At 45.9% G+C, this 22,637-nt stretch overlaps 7 protein-coding genes and 1 long non-coding RNA gene across 9 annotated transcripts; 5 read left to right on the top strand and 3 right to left on the bottom strand.

Annotated features, from left to right (window-relative positions):
* The first annotated feature begins 298 nt into the window (after window positions 1–298).
* On the top strand, window positions 299–1,784 carry Hsdl2 (Hydroxysteroid dehydrogenase like 2). Its single transcript, XM_017236682.3, has one exon. The coding sequence runs from the start codon at window positions 451–453 to the stop codon at window positions 1,681–1,683; it is 1,233 nt and encodes a 410-aa protein (XP_017092171.2). The 5' UTR covers window positions 299–450; the 3' UTR covers window positions 1,684–1,784.
* A 144-nt stretch (window positions 1,785–1,928) lies between these two features.
* On the top strand, window positions 1,929–3,015 carry LOC108122157 (uncharacterized). Its single transcript, XM_017236683.3, has 3 exons — window positions 1,929–2,013; window positions 2,109–2,136; window positions 2,195–3,015. The coding sequence occupies exons 2-3, from the start codon at window positions 2,116–2,118 to the stop codon at window positions 2,645–2,647; spliced, it is 474 nt and encodes a 157-aa protein (XP_017092172.2). The 5' UTR covers window positions 1,929–2,013; window positions 2,109–2,115; the 3' UTR covers window positions 2,648–3,015.
* Window positions 3,016–3,173: 158 nt separating this feature from the next.
* Sce (E3 ubiquitin-protein ligase Sce) lies at window positions 3,174–4,713 on the bottom strand. Its single transcript, XM_017236681.3, has 2 exons — window positions 3,387–4,713; window positions 3,174–3,324 (listed from the first exon to the last, which is right to left on the bottom strand). Exons 1-2 carry the CDS (start codon window positions 4,623–4,625, stop codon window positions 3,280–3,282), a joined length of 1,284 nt encoding a protein of 427 aa, XP_017092170.2. The 5' UTR covers window positions 4,626–4,713; the 3' UTR covers window positions 3,174–3,279.
* A 3,754-nt stretch (window positions 4,714–8,467) lies between these two features.
* On the top strand, window positions 8,468–14,654 carry LOC108118558 (uncharacterized). The gene is made up of 4 exons (XM_043212246.2): window positions 8,468–8,752; window positions 12,112–12,327; window positions 12,758–13,079; window positions 13,915–14,654. The coding sequence occupies exons 1-4, from the start codon at window positions 8,706–8,708 to the stop codon at window positions 14,299–14,301; spliced, it is 972 nt and encodes a 323-aa protein (XP_043068181.1). The 5' UTR covers window positions 8,468–8,705; the 3' UTR covers window positions 14,302–14,654.
* Window positions 8,779–10,565, bottom strand: LOC138926656 (uncharacterized). 2 transcript variants are annotated; one of them, XM_070281548.1, is made up of 4 exons: window positions 10,382–10,565; window positions 9,308–10,330; window positions 8,938–9,051; window positions 8,779–8,875 (listed from the first exon to the last, which is right to left on the bottom strand). In XM_070281548.1, the coding sequence occupies exons 1-4, from the start codon at window positions 10,477–10,479 to the stop codon at window positions 8,794–8,796; spliced, it is 1,317 nt and encodes a 438-aa protein (XP_070137649.1). In that variant the 5' UTR covers window positions 10,480–10,565; the 3' UTR covers window positions 8,779–8,793. The 2 variants fall into 2 exon arrangements, with proteins under 2 accessions (XP_070137649.1, XP_070137648.1); XM_070281547.1 differs by having other exon boundaries at window positions 8,779–8,878.
* A 1,419-nt stretch (window positions 14,655–16,073) lies between the features above and the next one.
* On the top strand, window positions 16,074–17,431 carry LOC108118559 (uncharacterized). Its single transcript, XR_011443341.1, has 2 exons — window positions 16,074–17,071; window positions 17,135–17,431. It is a non-coding gene; the product is annotated as an uncharacterized lncRNA (long non-coding RNA).
* A 95-nt stretch (window positions 17,432–17,526) lies between these two features.
* On the top strand, window positions 17,527–19,076 carry HSPBAP1 (HSPB1 associated protein 1). Its single transcript, XM_043212023.2, has 2 exons — window positions 17,527–17,615; window positions 17,693–19,076. Exon 2 carries the CDS (start codon window positions 17,728–17,730, stop codon window positions 18,922–18,924), a length of 1,197 nt encoding a protein of 398 aa, XP_043067958.1. The 5' UTR covers window positions 17,527–17,615; window positions 17,693–17,727; the 3' UTR covers window positions 18,925–19,076.
* ALiX (programmed cell death 6-interacting protein-like protein AliX) lies at window positions 18,926–22,252 on the bottom strand. Its single transcript, XM_017231307.3, has 6 exons — window positions 21,913–22,252; window positions 21,593–21,711; window positions 21,251–21,532; window positions 19,590–21,185; window positions 19,349–19,534; window positions 18,926–19,289 (listed from the first exon to the last, which is right to left on the bottom strand). Exons 1-6 carry the CDS (start codon window positions 22,122–22,124, stop codon window positions 19,174–19,176), a joined length of 2,511 nt encoding a protein of 836 aa, XP_017086796.2. The 5' UTR covers window positions 22,125–22,252; the 3' UTR covers window positions 18,926–19,173.
* Between the last annotated feature and the right edge of the window lie 385 nt (window positions 22,253–22,637).

Genomic DNA, 22,637 nt, shown 5'->3' on the forward strand with positions numbered 1-22,637 from the left:
TTTAAATAAGTTTTAATGTTTTTTTTAAATTATTTTATCAAATAGCAGTTTGGATCGAATAATAGCTTGAACAACATAGAGAAGATGTAGTTGCCTTAAATATAAGCTACTGGTTTCAGCTTCTATTTTATTTATAAAAAATCAAAATTTTAAAATTGTATGCGGTTATTTACGAATCGGACCGTCATATAACCGAACCGGTTCAGGAATGGAACAGCTGTTAGGCGTCCTCTCGAGCAATGGCCACACTAATTTTAGACTCTCTCCAGCTCTCAGCTCTGCACAGTGGAACCAAATTTGGGGCTCTCAGAGACAATTTGTTGCCGGACTTGTTGTGTTGGGTTGATCTTGCACTTTGGACTTTCTCTTGGATCTTTGATTGCCAGCATTATAACAGTGACAGTAAGAAATCAGATCTTGCGGCGAACAGTCTAAACTACAAACTCCAAGATGATTAACTCGGGCAAACTAGCAGGGCGGACGCTGTTCATTACGGGCGCATCCAGAGGAATAGGCAAGGAGATCGCTCTGAAGGCGGCCCGCGATGGAGCCAACATTGTTGTGGCGGCCAAGACGGCGGAGCCACATCCCAAACTACCCGGCACCATCTTCACGGCGGCGGCAGAGATCGAGAAAGCTGGCGGAAAGGCTCATCCTTGTGTGGTGGATGTTCGCGACGAAAACCAGGTGCGAAAGGCCATTCAAGAGGCAGTTGCGAAGTTCGGAGGCATCGACATTGTGGTAAACAACGCCAGTGCCATTTCCTTGACTACCACTCCAGACACAGAAATGAAGCGCTACGACCTGATGCACAACATCAACACCAGAGGCACCTTTCTGGTATCCAAGGAGTGCCTGCCTTACCTTAAGAAAAGCAACCACGCCCACATCCTCAACATCTCGCCGCCGCTGAGTATGAAGCCCAAGTGGTTTGGTCCCCATGTGGCCTACACCATGGCCAAGTACGGCATGTCCATGTGTGTTCTTGGTATGGCCGAGGAGTTCAAAGATCAGGGAATCGCGGTTAATGCTTTGTGGCCACGTACCGCCATCCAGACGGCGGCCATCGAAATGCTCACAGGCCCCGAATCGGCCAAGTGGTCCCGCAAGCCGGAGATCATGGCTGATGCCGCCTACGCCATCCTATGCAAGGAGCCCAGGCAGCTGACAGGCCAGTTTCTCGTTGACGATGAAGTTCTGGAGTCTGTGGGAGTCACCAATCTGACAGACTACGCTTGTGTCCGCGAAAATGCCGACCAGCTGATGGTCGATTTCTTTGTGGAGGCAAAGGGAGCGCCCGTCGATGATGCAACCCCTGCTGCTGCTGCTGCACCTGCCGCTGGGCCAGCGAAGATACCCCAGCTGTTTAAGAAGATCGAATCTCTCCTCTCCGCCGAGATTGTTTCAAAGACGCAGGCCGTCTTCCAGTTTAACATAAGCGGATCCGAGCAGGGCACCTGGTTCCTCGACCTCAAAAACGGTACCGGCTCGTGCGGCACCGGCACGCCGCCCTCTGCTCCTGATGCCACACTTTCCATGAACTCGAACAATTTCTTCGACATGTTTTCCGGAAAGCTGAAGGCGGTACCCGCATACATGACTGGCAAGCTAAAGATCAGTGGCGATTTCCAAAAGGCCCTCAAACTGGAGAAACTAATGAAGGCACTAAAATCTAAGCTTTAGGTTCAATATAATTGAAAACACATTACACATTTTAAAGTAAACCCAAGTATGAATACTTTATATTTTCACAATAAAATCAGAACTTTTACATTTATATACAATTTTTTGGTTTTTTAAATTATTAAATGCAAAGAAAGTTCTCTAATTAAAAATAAAATGAAGCTTTCGAAGAAGCGGGAAATTATATTCAAAAAATATAACCGTATGGTCTAGACTGACCATAGCTTTTGGGCCAAAATGGGCATTGAGGGCTTTTGTACGGAATCTACCAAAGCCACACAACGTATTGTTTATAGAATCCATATGGACGAAATTTCTCACACCGATTAGGTATTTTGCCAAGAAGATTTTTTTTCCCCTGGCATAAACTTGTATAAAACCTGGCATAAATACTTAAAATTTCATTTAGACTTCTCCACCCACAGCGAAGACATGGCTTCTTCTTCCTACAAGGTGAGTCTGAATTTAAGCCAAAAATTAGATTTCGATTCAATCCTTTTCATTTTACCAGAATAAAGCAGTTCAATTAATAAAATGCTTCTGCGGATGCAGCGACATGACCGTAGAGGAGGTCCAAAGGATCTACACCCTATCGAACAGCGTCCATCAGACTTTACTGGACCCGGAGGCCTCCAAGCTTTTGAGGCGCTTCCTGGAGACTAAAAGATCCGGGGACAAAGACGCCACTGAACAGTACCTGGACATTTATGAAAAGTGTTCCGAGTTCCTGCAGGAAACTCAACACACCTTTGCCCAGGACGAAGTAGACGAACTGGTCGACCTAGGGCTTCCCTATGATCTGGAGCAGGATCTAACCAGGCGCGCATTGAGCGGTCAGCGAAACGACATTAATCTCGGTCTCTATCGTGTCCAGGCCAAATGTCGGAATGAGATTGAGGCCAGCAGCGAATTCCGAGATTTCCGAAACGCTATAGTAGATAAGCTGCGGCGGGTGCCTAAATGATACAGTCGGTCGGGCTGCTACCGGGTGCTTTTTGTGTTCATTTTACAACGAAATACCAAAGACGTTGGTACCTTTGGAGAACCACACTTTACCTCGCACCACTACCACATCCCAGTGTAACCTCATCGCCCTTTTCTAATTTTTATAACCAAAACCGTCCACCGAACTTCTGGGTGTAGTCACAGAAATCCGCACGAGACGTGTTAGAGCTTATGCTCCAGAAACTAACACATTCTATTCACGCCGTAGACTCTATCGAATATAAATCTACTTACTTTAAATGTTACTTGTTTACTATATGTGATTTTTTATTATTATGACCTTAAAATGAGTTCCACAATAAATGCATTTTCAAGTGCCTTCAGAATGCTTGCTTTAGTCCTCTCTTTTATTATGGTGGTCATTTAGATTAGAATGTGATGAATCAATACATTGCGGATATTGGCATCGTAAACACAATTCATTTCAACTTCAAGGTTCAAAGCGTTAATATTGTCACCCATTCCAGTCCAAATTTAAAAAACCATTTTTACTTACAATTAAATATATTTTGCTTTGTATTGAATGTTTTAAAGGTTTTTAGATTCTAGAGCTAGGATATTTCCACCTGGAAATAACTGGCTAATACCTACTTAGGTTTTCTTCCACGAGTAGTACATTTCCATCGGCTTGTTAACCTTGAAGAAAGAAAGAAAATAATGAAAATGGCTAGCTAGTACTGGTAGCTTAGGTCACTTACCTTCCAGAACTTATCGTTCACCTGGTGCAGTGTCTGGTTTCCGTTCAGAATGACCAGCTGCTGGGGCTGCGGAGCAACATAGATGCAGAAGTTGAGCAGGCGGCACGCCTCCGGCAGATCAGGACCAAGATCAAGGGTTAGGCGCATAGCTAGATATTTGCTGAGATGGTCCACAGTCGCGTTGGCCGTGGTCTTGATGTAGCGCACGCAATTGTCCTTGAGCGCCCGGATGAGCTGGTTATCGGCGGACATCTCAGTTGGATGCGGCTTAAACACAAGCTCAATCTCATCATTAATTCCAAGCTCGCCGTTACCCTCACCCTCCGTGTCAATATTAGAATCACCCTCTGTGCGGCAATCCATTTGAGAATCCGACTCGGACTCCTCGGACCGCTCTGATGTAAGCACTGACATAGCGCGTTTAGGCTTGGTACTGCTTGAGTTCGACGGCACAGGAGACGGGGTGCTTCGAATGGAGGGAGGATTGGAGGCGTCGTCCACCTGCATACGAGTGGAGGAGGTGCTGGCGCCTGATCCGGTTGTTGTTCCAGTGTTGGCTGATGAAGTGGGTGGAGTCGGTGCAGCGGGATTGGCATTTGTTGTTGCTGGCGTAGATGGAGCCGTTTGGGTCGTTTCCCGGTTATCGCGGTCGGTGCTGTTCGTGTTGCTGTCGTTGGAGGCTGTATCGTGCACATTCAATTGGTTAGAGGCATTTCGGCCGGAACCGCCAGCAGCCGCACCACCACCTGCGTTAGCTCCGCCGCCACCCTTGGTGCGGAAACGCTGAGGTCGGTTCTGGGACTGCAGCTTAATGCCCTCGTTGATAGAATTGACCAAAGCTTGTTGCGACTGTGTTTGGTTGAACTTGGCCATCACCTTCTCCTGTATGGCTTCGTACTCCTCACGGCTGGGATAGATTTTCGAAATGAGAAGGTCAAAGTTGGGATCAGCGCGGAGCGAGCGCTTGGAGACCAATTTCTTGCGGCATGTGGGGCACTCCTTGTTGCCAGATCGCAGAGCAGTTACAATACAGTCGGAGCAGAAACGGTGCAAGCATTCCTTAGTCGTCATTGTTTTTTTCAACATGTCCAGGCAGATGGGACACATCAGTTCGCTGTGGAGACTCCTGGGGGAAACTCCGATTTCTGTGCCGTCTGTGATGACCTCTTGGGGTTTGCGCTGCAGCTCGTAGAGGGATAGCTCCCATGTCTTGTTCGGCGCCGGATCTAACGACGTCATTTCAGCAGATTTATTGAACTTTTCTCTTCAATAAAATTGAGTCTTTCAATACACAATTATGCGTCAGTGTGGACGTTTCAATACAATAAAAGTGAGACCAGTCGCGGTGAGGGCGAAAATCCTTTCGGCTTGTGTTGAACAATTGACACGCTAGATGGCGTTACAGCACAAGGTGTAGAATGTTACAAATTCAATATTTCTGGTTCTAGATCACAATCGTGTATTAAGAAAATTTAAAAATAAAGCTTATAAATTATTAATCTTGGTTAATATTAGGTATTTAAAAAATGTTTTTGTTTAATTTATAAATGTTTTCTAAATTTACAACTATGCTTATAATTTATTTATAAAAGTTAATAAATTCTAATGTGGAAAAGTAATTTTGTTCTAGGCACGTACATATATATATTTAAATGTTTCTGTGCTCCGTACCAATAATTAAAATAAATGTAACTGATCCAAATATATTTAACGCTTAAGCACGCTTCCGTTGACCAAATACATGATTTTTAAGCATTAATGTTCACAAAAGGTCGACATATCGTTAAATACGTTAGTGGCTAAAAACCAAGTGGGCCACGGTCCTCATTGATCGATTCAGAAGATCCAGCGGATCCTTTTTGGTTGACACTCCATCAACACCTCAATTTCAACGAGTTTCTCGCGGCTGTCAATCAGGCAGCAGAAAACCATTTACCGGATCCAGCCAAATATGGCTTAAATGCAGAACCCGCCGTTAGCTAAATTGCGCATGGAAGAGATTCTCCACTTGGTGACGCTGTGTGGGGCCGAGAATGCATCACCCTCCGCACGTCTGCCTCTGGCTCTCTCAACTGTTAATTCAATTAGAGGATGGCTGTCACAGGCTCTACCAGTCTCCAGTCTTCATCCAATGACAATGACCCTTGGCATTCCATTGGTTTTGGCTGGGACTCACTATATTCGATGGCACATCGCGTGCTCCGCCAAAAGGTTTTACCCACCTTCGCCATGGGCTTCGCCAGCAGTTCCCCACTCACTCACCTGTCACATTTTCCAAGCAATGCGCATGCGCGGCGCAAGTGACGTGGCACAAACCAAGTTTAAGACCTTAGGCAAATGCCGCCATTGAAACGAGCGGTGAAATTGCTGGACATGCCTGGCAAAAAGACAAAAATAAAAAAACTACAAAAAATACAGTTGTCATATCCCACGGGGCCACAAGGCGCAGGCGTTACCACTTTCAAATTCCTCATTAGATCGCCTAGCTAATTATTGCACTGAGGCGTGCCCGATTTTCTTTCGCTCCCACCGAATTGCTGCCTCATGGCGGCCGTAATTGCAGCATCTATGCACCGGCAATTTTCAACTTATCGAGGTTATCCACCGCTGCACCTGACCATCAACACTGGCCCATTGGAACCACTTGAACTTGTGCTCCCACACGACGCTTGCGGATCGCTGCTGTCCTCGATTCTTCCTCAGCTTTCAGTTGGCTGGAGGTACGCGCAGGTTCACGACCCACATGAAGACTCCCGCCAAAAGACAGGCAGACAGACAGATAGACAGACAGCTTTCTTCAATGATTCCGGCAGCCAGCACCGAGTATCCACCATCTAACGTTCCACAGTATTTTCCATGGGCCAACGTTTATTGACATTAATCATTTGCGGCCGCTTGCGGAAATTTGCAAGTACAAAGCAGGCACGGTTTATATGTACTATGTTATGTAGGCAGGTACTTCTGGGAAATGATTGCCCCTCAGCACATTTTTTATGGCAGCTTTATGAACCATGTTTCACAGACCACAATACCCAGGGAGGATGCTAGAAGTTTCTCTATTCTCTGTTCCATTTTTGCGTTTTTTTTTTTTGGCCATGACTCTTTTTTGGGTGAGACCGGAAGGATGCAACAGACGCCATTTTGCTTTGCCATTGGTGTTTTTTTTTTTTTTTTTGGAAGTTCGTTGTCTGCGCCATTTTGTTGTGTCTGCGAATTTGTTTTTGCCATTGTTCGCAGTTAAAGTGAAAGTTGTACTTTGCTCTGGATTCTCAATTGCCTAATTGGGCTTAACGAACTCGAGAACTCCTGGTGGGCGTTGATTTTGGCATTCTAGGCAGTTAAAGCGAGCTGGCCCCAAATTGTTGAATGAGTAAACCGCAACATGCCACTTAGCCCCACACTGGAATCAATATGATGGCTAGGCTAGAATGGGTGGGATGGTTACTCGAATTCCAGGCCATTCCCCAGACAGTTAGTGTCACCCACACAAGCGCACTCCCAGGCACACACTCACTGGAGAACACACACACACTCTTCACCTGCAATTGCAATCTGTTAAGTTGTCCAACAAAGGCTGCCACTTCCACTGCCACTGCCACTGCCAATGCCACTCATAGCCAACAATCGGCAATAACAAGCAGGCGGCGTCCGCCCAATTTTCAACCCAAACCGTTGCTCACCGAACTCTTTGTGATGAAATATATTCACTTGGAAAAATCCAATAGTTCTTTGTTAGAATCCTTTAAAGTTTTAGTTATTTACTTGAAGACAGTTCTCTTTTAGGCAATTATGAAATAGTTTTTTTGAGAGTTCTTGAGAGTATATTCTTAGGTTATTATAATCTTATGGTAAACAATTTCTTTTTGTGTAATAGCCACAAAATCAGCAAAAGCAGCAGCCGATGTAACATCATCGATAACAACCACTGCAACAACAACTTCACACAATTGGAGTTCTTCAATTGCCCACTGTCCAAATATTGCCAGGTCCCAGAAACACAGCGCATTGTTTGCTTGTTATTATGGACGTGGCTCTTGATGGGAACCTGACCTGGGCCCGGAGGCTGGGCCAGGAGCATCTGAAATCTGAAAGTTCTTTTGTCTTTGCCCGGCACATACCATAAATAAATCTCAATTAAACTGCAACCCCTTTTTTTCGAGGGGGCGTTTTCTCAGCCTGGCCGGGAGGATAATCAATCAGCAAAGAGAGGCTACCACGGCTACTCCCAGATTTCCCCAGATTCCTGGTCACTGTCAGAGATGTCTCTGCATTCACACCCCGACTAGGCTTGGTTTGTTTTTGTATTTTTTTTTTGGCTGCCACTCTTTATTCTTTTCTATGCCACGCCATGCGGCACTTGCATGTTTATTATTTGGCTTGGCTTTTAGAAGCCGGTCCCGATCTGGACACTGGACAAAGCCGAAGCATGGAGTTGGTGCTGGGGGAACCTGGCCAAGTCGCGACGACGTCACAGTCGTTAAGCGTGACTTTTGTTATTGTTGTTTGTTGCTTTTTGCATACCGTCGGCAAGGGTAAGATGGCCAAGGTGGTGGGGCCCAGAACGGAAGGGGGCCATCGGGAATGGGAACGTAAACAAAAGCCGAACTCTAAACTCGAAGTCGAAGCCACTCCACGAATGTCCAAAGAAAGAACTTAGTATCGTATTGTTGCTACTGACTTTTTAATGCCCTATCTTATGTAATAAGTAAGGGTTAATCAAAATACTATATAGATTTTAGGAGAGAACTTTACCTGAATACTGAATATACAAAACTCTTCCACTTGTTTAAGATCAAATATTCTTAAAGTTTAAACCTAAAGCCTAGGCAAGGTCTAAGAACTTAAGTACTTCATATATATTATGACGTTTTATTTAAAAACCATTCCCCAACGTGCTTTCCAATGCGGTTTCATTCACAAAATTACAATGACTTGGGAAAGTTAGTTCAAAGAATTATTGTTAGTCATGGCTTGGTGCACCACCTAGCTGAAATACCCCGAGCCACTCGGCGGTTTCGTTCTGTGGCATAAACGGCAACGACGACCGGCCTCGTCATTCAGTCTTTGGCGAGATTTTATCGTGTGCGGACGTTTCTGCGGCTGACTAGCGAATCCGAGTCCCGAATCCGAATCCGAATCCCAACATCCCGAATCGTAAACCGAAACCCGTATCCGCTCCTTGCTCACGCGAATCTGTTAGATGCATTTGCCTCAAGTTTGGCGCCACAAGCAAACGACTTTGAATTTGTGATTTCTAACATTACATGCATTTAATTCACATGCAAACAGTGCCAACAGAAACAGCATAAGTTGATCATTATGAGTGCCACTTGGATGAGAACATCGGTAATGACCTGGCTGATTGGGTAAGTTAAAGGGATCCTGGGAAATAGTTGCATCCCAGCCTTCAGCGTCCCCGCTCCTTCTCCGACTGCGTATCCGACACGGGCGCCACGAACTTTATATTCTCCTCCGTCTGGGTGCCATGACTACTGTTGGTAAAAAAAAAAAAAAATGAAAAGGGTGTAGCTTCGAAAGGTGAGCCACTTACTCGGTGGACATGGCCTTTTTGCTCCTGGTCCGGTGCATATGCGAGCCACATTTTTTGCATCTCTTTGGGCAGTACAAGGACTGCCAGGCAGACAGCCTCTTGCCTCTGCCGGACCTGCGGGTTAGTTGGGTGCTAAATCAGCCACAAGGTAGACATTTTATTGTTATTGCCCCCAGCTTGGTACTCAGGAATTCCAAAAGCTGAACAAAAAATATCGTCTTTGGTGGTAAACTTTAGGACACTCTTATATGGAAATGCTTTTAGAAAAACAAGCAAATTAATAAAAAGAAATAACAAACCCATTGACATTAAATAAAATTTTCCTCGCTTTACCAGTTTATTCGAAAAAGTCTTAAGATCCTAAATTCACCTTTCAATTTTAGACTTAGGCTCAAGCTTAGGGAAAGGTTCTTCGGGTTTCTTTTCCGTTGCCTCCTGTGGTGACTGATCCTGTTGATCCTGTGATTGCGGTACAATAGAAGGTATGGGGGTCCTTGATATATGATCTCCAATCTGATCCATCGGTGCACACTTTTGTAATCTTTCCAACAATTTTGCATCTTCCCAACGTCGCTTTTGGTTGTCCATCAAAGTTAAATCCACCAGCTGATTTATGGCTGTGAGAACTTCATCGTGGATAGTGTCGCTTTGATTTTTGATCAATTCATAAATTAAATACAAGATATCCAAGTGGGGGCTGGTCCATTCCTCCTCGTCGAAGGTCTGTGTGTCTACATGCTGACAATCCCAATCGGTTTGGACACTAGAATCGGTAAGGTGACAATATTCCGTTTGGGTGGCAGTACTAAAGCAGCCAAATCTCGTCTGAGTGGTGGTAGTCGTGGAATTGACCTCCACCTGGGTGCCCCAACTGATCTGAAGTTGCGGCTCGGTTTGGCTAACTGAGCTCCGGCTAATAGGGTTTATGGTCTGCTGTTCTCTGGACATGGTAAGGACGAGATCGAAGGTATCCACCTGACTAGTGGCCCACTCTTGGCTTTCCAAACGCAGTGCCTGGGTATCACTGGCTACTGAACTGTATCTTCTCCTGTCCAGATTCTCCGTTCCCACCGCTACAGTTTTACATTTATTTCGAGTTTCCGTGGCTACATCAGCGACAGAATTTGTTGCCTGCGTGGACTTGGAATTACTTTCTGGGAGGGAAGGGCCTACAGCAATGGATCTTTGAGGTGGTTTCTCCGTGCAAACGGCTATGGAATGGCTGTGGGCGGTCTGAGTTTCATTCTCAAAGCTAGTGATTCCACGTTTTAATCTCATTTTCAAGAGACGTCGACGCTGTCTGATTCGCATGGCCAGGGTGGGTGCAGTGTGTACTCGTTTGACCTGACGGATGATCAAGTGACCCTTCTGAAGTTCATAGCTCACCAAGTAGCTATATCTGATCATTACTATATATTCATTGCAAATGATCTTGTTAACCTACCTGACTTTGCCGAATACGAAGCGTTTTCTCATACGAATGACATGCTCCGGAGTAGAGGACATGGAAACCAATAGCATAGCTTTCAAATCGATACGCATGATGATGAGTCCTAAATTGTATCTCTCTTCCCTCGTATTGAATAAAACGTACAATTTTGACTAAATCCAGACTAGAATCTGTTGAAAAAGTCAAGGATGGTGTGACCTGCAGAAATGCTCGCCCTGCCGAATTTTCACACGAAACCCTTTACAAAATTTGTTGTTCGTTGTTCGAAACTTGCAACACGCAACCTCCTCTCAGGGGGCAGAGAAGTGTTTCGCTGGATTGTGTCCGTTGGTGTTGCTCCTGTTGTTCTTATGTAGTGTATTTGGCTTGCGGGCTCCTTTGTGCCGGCAATTCATTAATAATTCAAAAATGCCGCATATGTTGGGGCCCAGGACGACGCCGGACAAGAACAACAACACCAGCAACAGCCACAAAAAATGCATTCACTTATTCTGCAATTTATCAATACGAAGTTAACATGAAAATGGCCACAAAAACCACAGCACAGACACACGGAGGACACAAAAGAGCAGATGCAGGAGCAGGCGCAGGAGTCGGGAGTGGAGGTCCCCGCCTGCGGTGTTTGTTTGGCTTGGCCGGTGGAGTGTGGAGTATGGAGTGGGTAACGGCAGCATGTGGTGGCCATGGCCACTGCTAAGTACGTGTTGATTTGGGCGCTTCGATTGGGCTCCCATGGATTTGCAATTTCGCAGACCACTCCAGCACAAAATCGATTGGCCCCTCATCCTGTCCATCATCCCGTGCTTGTTGGCCTCTAATCCCGCCTGCAGCCTTAAGCTCGCAATGTATGCAGCCTCTTTTCTTCAGTCTTCTAAGGTTTTTCAGCCGTATTTTCGTTATTTTTTTTTTTAGTTTTTGCATGCATTATGTTCGGGCTGGAGACTTGGCCAAGTCAGAATGCCGGGCACGTCGCCTGGCCTTCGGTTACATTTGTTGCATAAAACCCAGCCAATTTCCATTATAATTTGTAACGAACGGCGACCGCCACGGGCTGGAATCTTATGTGAAGCCGCTTAGTCGGTCAATAGCATTTCGCTTGACAAAGTCTCCGGTGGACGGACGATGGCTGGAACGAGGAGAATCTCCCAAGAGGCACTTTCTCATAGGGAATACAATCGCCTAATGCTGCATTTAGAGGCAAGGTATCGGTGATTGCAACACCCCCGGAGATATGCATTATGGGCCATTCTAATGCTCGCACGCCTCGTGGGTTTCCCATCTCTGGAGTGAGTCGCTGCTCCCCTCCAGTGATCGCCTCCCCTTTTGCCGTAATTGTACGTGCTTATTTGCATTTTTATCTGCTTTGTTTTCCGCTTTCTTCCTTATTATTACTTGACACTCCGGCTCAGAGCGAACAGGAACAGTAAAAGCAATGGTTTTCAGTTTCAACGGGGGGGCACATCTATTTAAAGTGTATGACTTGGGTTACACTGCTGCCCCGCCCAAAAAGCCGAACAAAACAGAACTAGTATCTGTATCTGGAAATTAAGACCTTCAGTCCGGCTCACCTGTCAAAGTGAGTGCCGCCACAGCGACCCTGAACCCCGGCCAAGGGTACAATCAAACCGCAGGCAGCCTAATCCCTTATAGAATTTCGCACACATATAAAACGCACCACGCCATCACATAAAAAGCCAGCCATAAAAGACGTTTTTATCCCGCAGGTTCCTATGCCTCCTGTGTGTCGCTGCAGTGGCTCAGGCCGGCAGCTCTGGACAGGGAGTGCGAGCGGGAGCTGCGTCATCTCTGGCCAAGGATGTGGCACACTTGCACAAGACCAAGCGGCAGGACAGGCGCCAAGGAACGAGTCCTCTGACGGCCGTCAAGCAGTCCAACCAACTGGCCAGAAGCGCTCACGGCCTCAACAAGAAGTTGCTTAGGTAAGTTGCAACACTGAACAAAAAATATCTATTTCTATTGATAGAGAAAGAGTTATTTATAAAAATGATAGAATTGCAGTTAAAATTATGTAAATGATGTCCTAATTCTATTAGTTAAAAGTTAAAGAAAGAAGAGTTTTGTAAAATCTTAATGAGAAATGGATTATCTGAATAAATAATTTATTTTTCCAACTGATAAAGGGGAGAATGAAGTATAGACCGCCTCCTATTTTGGGCTTAATTAAAGCAACATGTCTAGTGTAGCTCATCCCCTGCTGCCAGCCATAAATTATATAATGAAATATTCATGGAAAACGCTTACAACGTTCGCCAGACAGACTGCTTGCTGGCAGCAGGGAACCCTCTACCCATTCCGCCCCGACTAACCTCTATTACACTAACCACACCGAACCTCTTGGTATGATTGCAGCCAGATGGGATTCACGAAGGTGAAGGCGCCCAACAGCCACAACCGGAAGCGCCTGGCGGTTGAGTCACGACGACACGCTGCCCGCGATGATTCACACATGTTTATCATCAAATTGCCGCCAAATATGCACTACTATGCAGGACCCGATGCGAAGAATGCTCCGAATCATCTTACCATGGCCAGCGACAAGTCGAGTGGTGGCAACGCACCCAGCAAGAATGCTCTGACAGCAGCAACATCAACAGCAACATCGAGTCATGAGCAACATGCGGCAGCAACATCGGACACCGAGGCGTCGGCGTTGAAAGCTAACGGGAAAAAGGTAAACGGGATTCCATTAGGTTACACCATAGACATACACACACACAATTACACACAATACATACATATATACAATGCACTCCCCTAGGCTCCCCAGAACTGGCTCTCGCGCCAATCTTGGCCGGCTTTGGACCTAGCCTGGCGATAAACATCGCCGCGCATGCGCATAAAACAAATTGCAAAATAGATTCTGGAAGCCATAAGGGGGGGAAAGGGGAAGCGAAATGGATTACCCATTTGGGCCGATGGGGCAGACTTGGGAGACCAGACTGGGGAGACCGTTGCAGACTGGGGAGAACCCAGCAAAGAGCCAAAGAAGCACCGCAGCAGCTACTTTGTTGCTCCGTCTTTAGATGGAGCGATGTGCGTGTTACCCCAATGCCCGAAATGGGCATCTTGGGCACGGACCGCTGTCCTATAAATAGCTTCCCAGATAGGGTCAGGCCATCGTGGCAGTTGCCCGTGACAACGGCTGCATTCCGAGCTGTAATACATGGATTTCTCTTTATTGCGGAATTAATGCGGCAAGTGTCAATGTCAGTGGATGTCGGGACAGACAGGCCGGTGGCACGAAAATTATTACGCTCTCACGACTCCGGCCTGAACCAGAAATTAATATGCAGGCCATTAACCAAGTCCGAGCTTCAATTAAAAATGCAATTTGTTAGCTCCACTCCTTCTCCATCTCTGGAGCGAGCCAGGCCTGATATAGACGCCGGAGCCTCGTCTGATTTATGGGACGCCAGATGAGAGTCTAAGACCCAGTCCCAGTCCCCGTGCTAGTCCCGAAACCCACTCCGAGTAATGTTGTCTAATCAGTGCTCTTTCAATTGCAGGTATCGTTTCCCTTTAGCTCGAATGGCAGACCGGGACGCATCTACCACTGGAATCTGCCGGTCCTGAAGCAGGCTCTGGCCAAGAAGCCGCACTTTGCGCACGTCTCCGCCGCGGATCGCAACCGGCTACTGGACATCGAGAACGTGCCCACCTGGCGCCATCCATGGGAGAATGAGACCGCGGAGAAGGGCTTCAGTGCGGGCGGAGGCAAATCCAAGTACCGCAAATCCCTGAAGCCCAAGTCGCCCACCTACTACGCCCCCTCGCAGGCGGTGAGCAAGCAGAGCTTCCACAAATACTTCGCCGGCAACGGGAAGCCCAAGGGCTTTTACGTCATCAAGGAGCATCAGAACAAGCCGCAGTTCTACCAGAACATTATCTCGTAATCTAGGGTACAGTGCAAGTCCGTGGATGAACCTTGAAAAGACTGCGTGGTGCAGGGTCCTCTATTTCTAAACTCTTTAAGGGGCTTTGGTCCTCACTTCCGTCCAATTCCTGCTTGGCGTCCCAACCGAGCTATGCATAATTCATTCCACCAACTGTCCAACAATTGGGGGAGGATAAAGTCTATTTTTATAAAACGGCAAACAATAAAACAATACAATAACAGATTTGGGCAGGAGCAGCCAGGCAGGCCATCAACCATATCAACGTGACACACCGGTGGCAGGTACATTCCCAGCCCAGACTGCATCAATAAATTATGTCAAATATCAAGCTAGGTTAAGTGCATGAACGATTTTGTTTTGATAAATAAATATTGACTGATTTTTAAATATGTACCTCCCCAGTCGCATTTCCCAGTCTTAGGCCAGTGGCAGACAAAGAAGCCAGAAAGGGGCGGATACGTCTGCCAGAAGTTTGTTGACTTGGCCAAAAAGGTAAAGCAGATTTCGCAGGGCGGTGTGCAGATAAGTGTCTGGCAAATTTGGCGGCTGTCACGACGGAGACACGAGAGTTCCCAGTTCTTTGGCTCTTTGGTTGCCCAGGCAGCGGAACTGTCTGCAAAAAAAATCCAAGTCGCGCCGAGCTAATTATATAAGAGGCTATAGCTCCATAAGCCATAAGCCGCCAGCCGGGGCGTGTTTCGAAAGCCCAACCATGGGAAGATTGCTCCGAAAACGGAAGCGTGCGCATGCGCAGTATCTCATTCGGCAGATAAAGCCTCAGACAGAGATACAGATACATATTTATAATCCAGCGCCAAGTAACACAGCTATAACGATAATAACGACGACAAAAAAGAAACGATAATGTAAAGAACTCGGGTAGACAGATGGCGCACCTCCAAACCGGCGCATAAATAATGTTGTTCGTTTTTCCCTCTGCGACTTAAGGGGACCCCCCCCATTCTCGATTTTAAATTTTGACGATTTTCAATGGGCTGGCAAATGAACATAAATTATTTTTTAGGGTTGTAACTGTGCTTACATATATTAAGACACAAAAAGGAAGAAAATCATTTCACAGAATTTTTTTTTGTTTTGTTTTTGTTGTTGTTTTTTGTGATCAAAGAAAAGCCCTTCTTTTCGGCGGCGCATGTGATTTCCGCTCACTGGAACATCTGAATCCAAAAATTCCAACGGGATTAGAAAAAGTACATGTTTGGCTCTCGTATGAACTAGGATTATTAACTTCGCTCAAAAATTAACAAAATGGTGGACCTTTGAAATTTTTTTTTGGAAATTTCCATTTTTTTCAGCCACAAATCGAGTTGAAAAGTAAGGAAGATCTTCACCGATTCGATTTATCCTAGTTCATACGAGAGCTATATATGTATAGAATAACGTGTTAAAATTTGGAACCGATTGGATTAATAGTTTTTGAGTAACCTCATGCGCCAGTCGTAAAAACACTGTTTCGAGAAAAACGCGTTTAAAGTTTTGAGACGGCTCTCGCCGTCGCCTGAGACTTCCACCATAAATCGGCTATATCTTCAAGAGTTTTTGAAATTTTTACTTGAAATTTTCAGGGAACATTCTTGAATAGTTACAAGTTCGAATTAAATTAAAAAAAAAAAATCGATTTTTTAAAACCGAGAATGGGGGGGGTCCCCTTAAGTTCCCTATATCTTTTTTTTTTTATTTCATTTTTTTGGCGACTCTGGCGCATAATTGTTTTCGCGGCTTATGCCTTCCTGACTTCCAGCAAACTGCCGTAGCCTCTGCTGACTCACGAGCGTTGAACTTTTCACCCGTATCCCCGTTTCAGCAGGGACGCCAGAATTCTTCTGGTTGTGGCATATTGAGTGCGCGGCTTAAGTAGATTTAATGACTTGTAGTTTTGCGGGCGCAGAGCCAGCGAATGAGACATAAATCACTTTTATGACAAATGCCGTCAACTGTTTGCCAAAGGAATAGAAACTGAAAAAAGTAGGCTGGGCCGGTTCTTCTCTGGGACGCTCATTGATTTTTTATGGCCATCATCAGGGAGAATGGCTTCCTTCGCAGATAACAGTTCTGGCAATCAAATGTCGGATAACACTCGTCCAGCCAAATGTTCAACAAATGCTGGGTATCACAGTCACGGCCGTCGGAGCCAGAAGTTACCACTTGTTAACGCCATTTCCGCCTGTCATATCAAAGTAATTATCTCAAAGTGTAGCCCATCCGAGAGTCCTAGGAACCACACCAATCCGAATCTAAATACGAGCTGAAACTGAGACAAGAGACCACGGAGATGGGACAACAACCAGATCTTTGCGTGCGGGGCAGCGCTACCTATCTGCAGCTACAACTTGATCTGCAGAACGAGTTCTTCACGCAATCTCGATTGCAATTATGTAATTCCGAAATTCTAACTAATTAAACTAACATTTCACCTAATTGTATTTGCGTATCACTCGAGATTAGAGTGCTTGGGATCATTGTGCTGGGAAATACTTATTGAAAAAATAATATGTATATAAATATACATATTCGTAACATGTATATAAAGCTATATAGCCCAATTATAATTGGGAATATTTCTTCATGTACTTTTAATCTTTTTACTCATACAATCATAAAATAATTTGGCGCTGCGTCTTATCAGTTAGGTTAGTAGTTTCTCAGTTTTGAGACTGAGTTTGACTAGGTCGCACATCGAAAAGAGGCAGCTAAATAAGGAACATGGACCAATCCGCTCCACCCCAAATACCACAGACTATCATCCAAGGTAAAAAATAAACCATATTTAAAAATAATACATCTAAGAAAGAAAAAATTTAATAACTTGCAGCACCGCCACAAAATATTTTGGGCAATAGACCATGTGTAGTGACCTGCCCGAGCTGTAAGGCTCATCAACTATCTAGGGTCACGTACGAAGTGTGTTCGAAGACTCATCTAACGTCGTTGTTAGTCTGTGTTTTGTGCGGATGTTGCGGATGCTTCCTTATTCCTTACTTCATGAAGTCCTTCAAAACCGCGAATCATAAATGCGGAAAGTGCGGTTGCTTCATCGGAACATTCACCAGCTAAGAGAATGAGTCCTTACGACTACCTACAGATTAAATAAACAGTTCTATGCCCAACAGATTTTATTAATTTAATCGGTAGGATGCAAACTGTAAAGAATTTTAAATAAATTTTTGAATTCTCGCGCCAATAGATAGAATCGATTTGCGAAGGGCTGCCAAGCGGTGTAGGTTTTATAAGTAGATCTGACAGTAGATAAAATATATAAAATATGACTTAAAGAAATTAAAAACGACTTAAAGGTAGGTAAAACTACCTTAAAGCTAATTTTTGTACTATTGGAGGTCAAAATTTCGACAATACTGTTGCCATCTTGCAGTCTGGCAGCCCTGTTCAAAGCGTTGTCTTGACAAAATGTCACGGAGCTCCAAACTTCGAGATCTGATCCTAAACACCAGCGTGCCACTCATTATTAACGACTTTCCGCTGAACTGGGAGTGCTTTGAAGGCTCGCTGCATGACTGGTGCGAAAGGTTCGACCGGGAGTCGTCCCAACCGCCGGCTTTTGAGCTCATGGGACTGACGGACTGCAGCACACCTCAGTGGGAGAGGAAGCGGACACGAGACAATCAGTTGACGAGCATGCAACAGTTTCTCCGGGAATATGGCGAGCTGGATGAGGAACAAACTCACTGGGCAGCGTTCCAGTATAAAAGAGCTCAGGAGTTACCCGCCAATTGTCGACGGGGCATTGACTTTGCTTGCTTTGGTTTTCCTGATCACGGTGACGACTTCGCCCTGTGGCTTGGGTCGGAACAAGCGAATACCCCTTGCCACTACGATACCTTCGGTGTAAACGTTGTGGTGCAAGTGCATGGCAGCAAGTCCTGGCTACTATTCCCCCCGGAGACTCCTCTTCAAAGTACACGGATTCCCTACGAAGAGTCCAGTGTTTACTGCCTGGAGAACTTCTATGCGCCCGCTCCAGAGAAGATGCACCATTACAAAACACTAGCTCCATATGCCCATCATTGTAACCTTCAAGCAGGCGACGTTCTTATTGTTCCACGCCATTGGTGGCACTACGTGGAGGCTTTGTCCACTTCTCTAAGCGTTAACTACTGGGTCCCACTTAAAGCCGACATGGACCTGGCACTGGACGAATTCTTGGTCAAGCACATTGTAGAAAGCTTCGTGAAGGGCGAAAGCGATCAGTTGAAGGAGTACCTGTTGAATCCCAACCAGCTGGAGGATGTTGTCTCGACTCCCAGCGAGCTCTTTGCGCAGTTCGAGCGGGCTGTTCAGAACATGGAGAGCGGTCAGGATAACCGAAAGCTTTGGGACAGTGATTACCTCAATGCAACAGACTGCCGGAATCTGCGTAGGAATATGAACTTAACCATTAAGCCGCTGGAGGTGATGCCATCAGAGGAATACAGGTTATTGCTGGAGAATAACTCAAAGAGGATCAAACCGAACTCTCAAAATCCATCGGAGTCGTCGCCCATAAGCTCCACCTGCGAGTTTCTGGTCAGCAGCATGTGTGCTCCACGGGTTATTGCCGGAATGAAGCGTGAATTCTTTCGGAGATTGCAAAACGACAGTGTGTAGCTTTTTTTTAATAAGTCTAAGACAAACGTTTACTGTGATACGTGATAATATTGTTGCATATATGAGATTAAAATCCAAAAAGCCTTCAACATTTATGATACAATTTTCAAACAGAATCAGAATGCGGAGCATTAAATGCCTAATACCGTCCATCCCATCTCGTTTCATTCCCCACCACTCATCCAAGGCTCTCCCATGCGATCGATCCTGCGTAAATGTGGACATAAGCTTGTGTATTTGTGGGGTTATTTACCATCCTGGGGGCTTCTGGTTCGGATATCCACCTTGCTGGGTGGCATAACTACCGGGATAGGTGCCGTAATGTCCGGGCGGGGGTCCTTGTGGAAAACCAGGGTACTGGTAATCTGTAGGAACAATAAAAAGTAATTAGGATTCTTATTTTCAGAAGCTATTTTCAACTTACTGCCCGGATACGGCAAGGTGGCGTACGGATTGAAGCTCTGAGGCATGGGCGGCGGCACGTAAGTTGGATACGGAACGTTTGGTTGGGCTCCGTAGGGAACTGGCATGCCTTGCATTTGAGCCGGGTATGGAGCGGTCATTGCAGGTGTAGCTGGCGGCACATTCGGTGCAGATCCTGCTGGAATATCTGAGGAAACCAATTTCATATACCATTCCTTAGCTTATGAAAGATAATGACTTACCGCTTCCACTGCCAGAAGTAGAGGCGTAATGGGATGGCAGAGCCGGAGTGGCGGGACAGGCCTGGCGACTGGACTCAGTGGTCAAGTCCTTAAGCAGCTCTTCCTTCTCGGTCTTGCGAGCGAACACAAAGTCGCTGATCTTGTTCTGGAAAACGACCAGCAGCTGAGTGAGGTCGTTGTAGAATTTAGTGCCCTCCTGCAGATTTCCGGATAGCTCCACATAGCTATCGTAGGCAGTGGCAAGTTCCTGGTACAAGGTATCCCTTGAACTGCCGCAGTTCCCGGTTTCAGAAACAAAGGCGGCATGAGCACTCTGAATTTCAGAAACCAATGATTTTTGGCGCTCAACGCTCTCGCGAACCTGCTGCTGCAATGGATTTAGAACCTGACCGATGCGGGCCAGAGACAATGCCGGCTCATCGATAGCACCATCTTTCTGCAAGGCCAGCAGAAACTCGTCCTTCATGTCAAATGTGGCGGCTTTAAGTTCGGATTCTACGGCTTCACGCTCAGCCTTAATGGTCTCCACGTCCTCCATCAGTTTTTTCAGGCGCTGCACGCTGGAACAGTTGGGGTCTACACTACCACTGGACGAGGGGAGTGATTGCTGGATTTGATCGGGTGGCAGGGACAACAGTTGGATGCCCTTCTGATTGGTTTCGAACTTCTGGCGCACAACCTTATCAGCCTCAATAGCGTTGTTAATCACTTCGCGGTACTTCTTGGCGTTGGTGCGGAACATCTCTGTGAGTTTATCGGAACCGATGCGGGTCCAACGCTCCTTAAACTGAGCTCGCAGTTGGTTGTCTGAATCGCGCTCTTCATCAAGAAGTCGCTCGGTTTCGTCAAGAATCTCACGGTTGCGATCGAGAAGCTCCGGAAGGTCCTTCAACAGAGTCTGAATGTTATCGATGCCGCCCTTTTGACGCACTTCGTTGGCTTTGTCCTGCAGGGAAGGAGGCAGGCCGCTGTTACCATCTGCTGTTTCCACGGCAGCTGGGAGATTCAAGCTAGCCAGGACGGCATTCAAGGTTTGAGTGGACTCTCGCAGCTTAATGATCTCAACGTTTACGATTTCGTTGCGACGCATATCGGAGGCGGTAAGAGCGCGATGCAGTTCAACGGGCACCAAACTGGTGAAAATGTCTTTGAAGTTAGCAGCTAAGGGCGCAGCAATGGGAAGAGGCTTGGCCAGCTGGGCCTTGCCTGGCGAAGCCAGAGAGCTAAGCTCGGGGATCATCTCGTTATAGATAAACTCGTTGTCCTTAACGGACTCGGCCAGGTTGCGCTTGGCTTTGCTGAAGTAGTCATCCAGATACGTCTCGTTACCACCACGAGACTGCGCCGCCTTGAAGAGATCCACCGCATTGCGCAAGCGAGCGATCTCTTCGCCTATCTTTTTTCCGGCCCGACATACATAGCTCTGGTAGAGCTGGGTCAGTGCATGAAAACCGGCCTGCTTTCCAGCGATCGTGGGTATCCACTCCTTGTCCCACAAACTACGCACAGACTCCTTTTGCATGGCACGCAGTACATCGGCGTAGAGCTCCTCGCCTTGGCAGCACAGCTTGGCTATTATCAGATCCTTCATGTTGTCTGAAAAGGAAAATAAAAAAAGTTATAAATCGAGGGATTGGAAACTATATAGTGGCATTCTTTACCCTTAATGGCCTTTAGAATAAACACCTCCTGCGCTTGGGCAACCATCAGAGCCTGCAGAACGACTAGCGTGTCCTGGCTGATATCAGGCGTGGGCTCGGACGGAACAGCTGCTGGTGTAGCGCCCTTAAGATACTGGAATATACCGGCGCTCTGTTGCAACAGTTTAATGGCCAACTTCAGACCCTCATCCGTATCCAATTGCTGGCTAGCGGCAATGCTGCTTTGCAAGGCGGCAATATTAAAGAGCACGCAGACCTTCTCGTACAGGAGAGATGTGTGAGCTATTGGAAAGTTAACGTGTGGTTAATGGTGAAATATGTTAAACCCTATGAATCACTCACTGAGGCTGATTTTGCCACCGAATATAGAGCCTTTATCGAAAGCATCTTTCCACTTGAAGGGTATCTGCAGTTCACTAGCCGAAATCTTTGTCTCGAGGGCACAAATCTGGTCATAATATCTGCAAAAAACAGAGTCAAATTATGTCCATTAGCGACGACGTCATCCGAGAAGCTTGTTTATATCGGACAAGCAGACTCACATACAGATATACAGGTGGTGGTGCTACGACTGTGATTAGACCCCACTGTATCTCGATAGGTGAGTCATAGCCCGGAGGCTCCCGGAAAAAAGCCCACAACGACTTCCAAGGAGTACTCACGCATAAACAATTTCCAGCGACGCCTCGTACTTCTCGAAGAACTTCCAAATGGCCGTATTGCGTTGTTTCGAAAACTCATTTACAGCTTCGGCGTACTTGGCCTTCTCCTCCTCCGTGGCCCCGTTGTAGGTGCTCTGGATGAGATTGTTCAGCGGCTTGACCACGTCCACCTCCGACGGCTTCTTAAGGGGCACGCCCAGAAACTTCGACATCTTCTTGTGTTGTGTTTCGTAGACAGCTCAGATTCAATTAATTAATCAGCCACTCGCTTTAATTCCAATTCTTCCGCCGCTCTCTTTTCTTGTCGCCACTGTGTGAGTTTCGTGTCTCATCCAACAGCTGGTTCTGCAATGTGGCCAGGTGGTTAGCGAAAGGTCATTAGAGTAACCATTGAAAATGTATTTATTTATTAATTAATTTAATTAAAAAAATTAAAGCTAATATACTTTTCATATTGAGTTTCTAAGATTAATAATTTAAAGACAATGAAACTTAACATTTATGCATTATTTCGTATCTCTCTTATTATATGAAAATATCCCCTTTATCTTGGTTTTTTTTTTAACAGGTCTAAATTGAACGGAGATATATAAGCCTATCTTTTCAGTATTTAATCAGTATTTAAAAAAAAATAATTAAATTAAAAACAATTTTAAAAAGCAAATTAAAAAAATGTAAGATATATGTAGGGTAGAATTAAAAAACATGTTATTTCTCGAATATTC

Source organism: Drosophila bipectinata, chromosome 3R (genome assembly GCF_030179905.1).
Source record: "Drosophila bipectinata strain 14024-0381.07 chromosome 3R, DbipHiC1v2, whole genome shotgun sequence".
NCBI lineage: Eukaryota > Metazoa > Arthropoda > Insecta > Diptera > Drosophilidae > Drosophila > Drosophila bipectinata.

What these genes read in the sequence shown, in the direction of transcription:
- LOC108118558 (XM_043212246.2), top strand. Translation starts at nt 8,706, where the DNA reads ATGAGTGCCACTTGGATGAGAACATCGGTAATGACCTGGCTGATTGG. An exon ending in CTCAACAAGAAGTTGCTTAG is followed by an intron (nt 12,328 to 12,757) that starts GTAAGTTGCAAC and finishes GTATGATTGCAG; the next exon opens with CCAGATGGGATTCACGAAGG. An exon ending in TGAAAGCTAACGGGAAAAAG is followed by an intron (nt 13,080 to 13,914) that starts GTAAACGGGATT and finishes TTTCAATTGCAG; the next exon opens with GTATCGTTTCCCTTTAGCTC.
- ALiX (XM_017231307.3), bottom strand. Translation starts at nt 22,124, where the DNA reads ATGTCGAAGTTTCTGGGCGTGCCCCTTAAGAAGCCGTCGGAGGTGGAC. An exon ending in CGGTGGCAAAATCAGCCTCA is followed by an intron (nt 21,533 to 21,592) that starts GTGAGTGATTCA and finishes ACTTTCCAATAG; the next exon opens with CTCACACATCTCTCCTGTAC. An exon ending in TACTTCTGGCAGTGGAAGCG is followed by an intron (nt 19,535 to 19,589) that starts GTAAGTCATTAT and finishes TGGTTTCCTCAG; the next exon opens with ATATTCCAGCAGGATCTGCA.
- Hsdl2 (XM_017236682.3), top strand. Translation starts at nt 451, where the DNA reads ATGATTAACTCGGGCAAACTAGCAGGGCGGACGCTGTTCATTACGGGC.
- LOC108122157 (XM_017236683.3), top strand. Translation starts at nt 2,116, where the DNA reads ATGGCTTCTTCTTCCTACAAG. An exon ending in TGGCTTCTTCTTCCTACAAG is followed by an intron (nt 2,137 to 2,194) that starts GTGAGTCTGAAT and finishes TCATTTTACCAG; the next exon opens with AATAAAGCAGTTCAATTAAT.
- Sce (XM_017236681.3), bottom strand. Translation starts at nt 4,625, where the DNA reads ATGACGTCGTTAGATCCGGCGCCGAACAAGACATGGGAGCTATCCCTC. An exon ending in TGAACGATAAGTTCTGGAAG is followed by an intron (nt 3,325 to 3,386) that starts GTAAGTGACCTA and finishes TCTTTCTTCAAG; the next exon opens with GTTAACAAGCCGATGGAAAT.
- HSPBAP1 (XM_043212023.2), top strand. Translation starts at nt 17,728, where the DNA reads ATGTCACGGAGCTCCAAACTTCGAGATCTGATCCTAAACACCAGCGTG.
- LOC138926656 (XM_070281547.1), bottom strand. Translation starts at nt 10,479, where the DNA reads ATGCGTATCGATTTGAAAGCTATGCTATTGGTTTCCATGTCCTCTACT. An exon ending in TTCGTATTCGGCAAAGTCAG is followed by an intron (nt 10,331 to 10,381) that starts GTAGGTTAACAA and finishes GATCAGATATAG; the next exon opens with CTACTTGGTGAGCTATGAAC. An exon ending in CCTAAGTCTAAAATTGAAAG is followed by an intron (nt 9,052 to 9,307) that starts GTGAATTTAGGA and finishes ACTAACCCGCAG; the next exon opens with GTCCGGCAGAGGCAAGAGGC.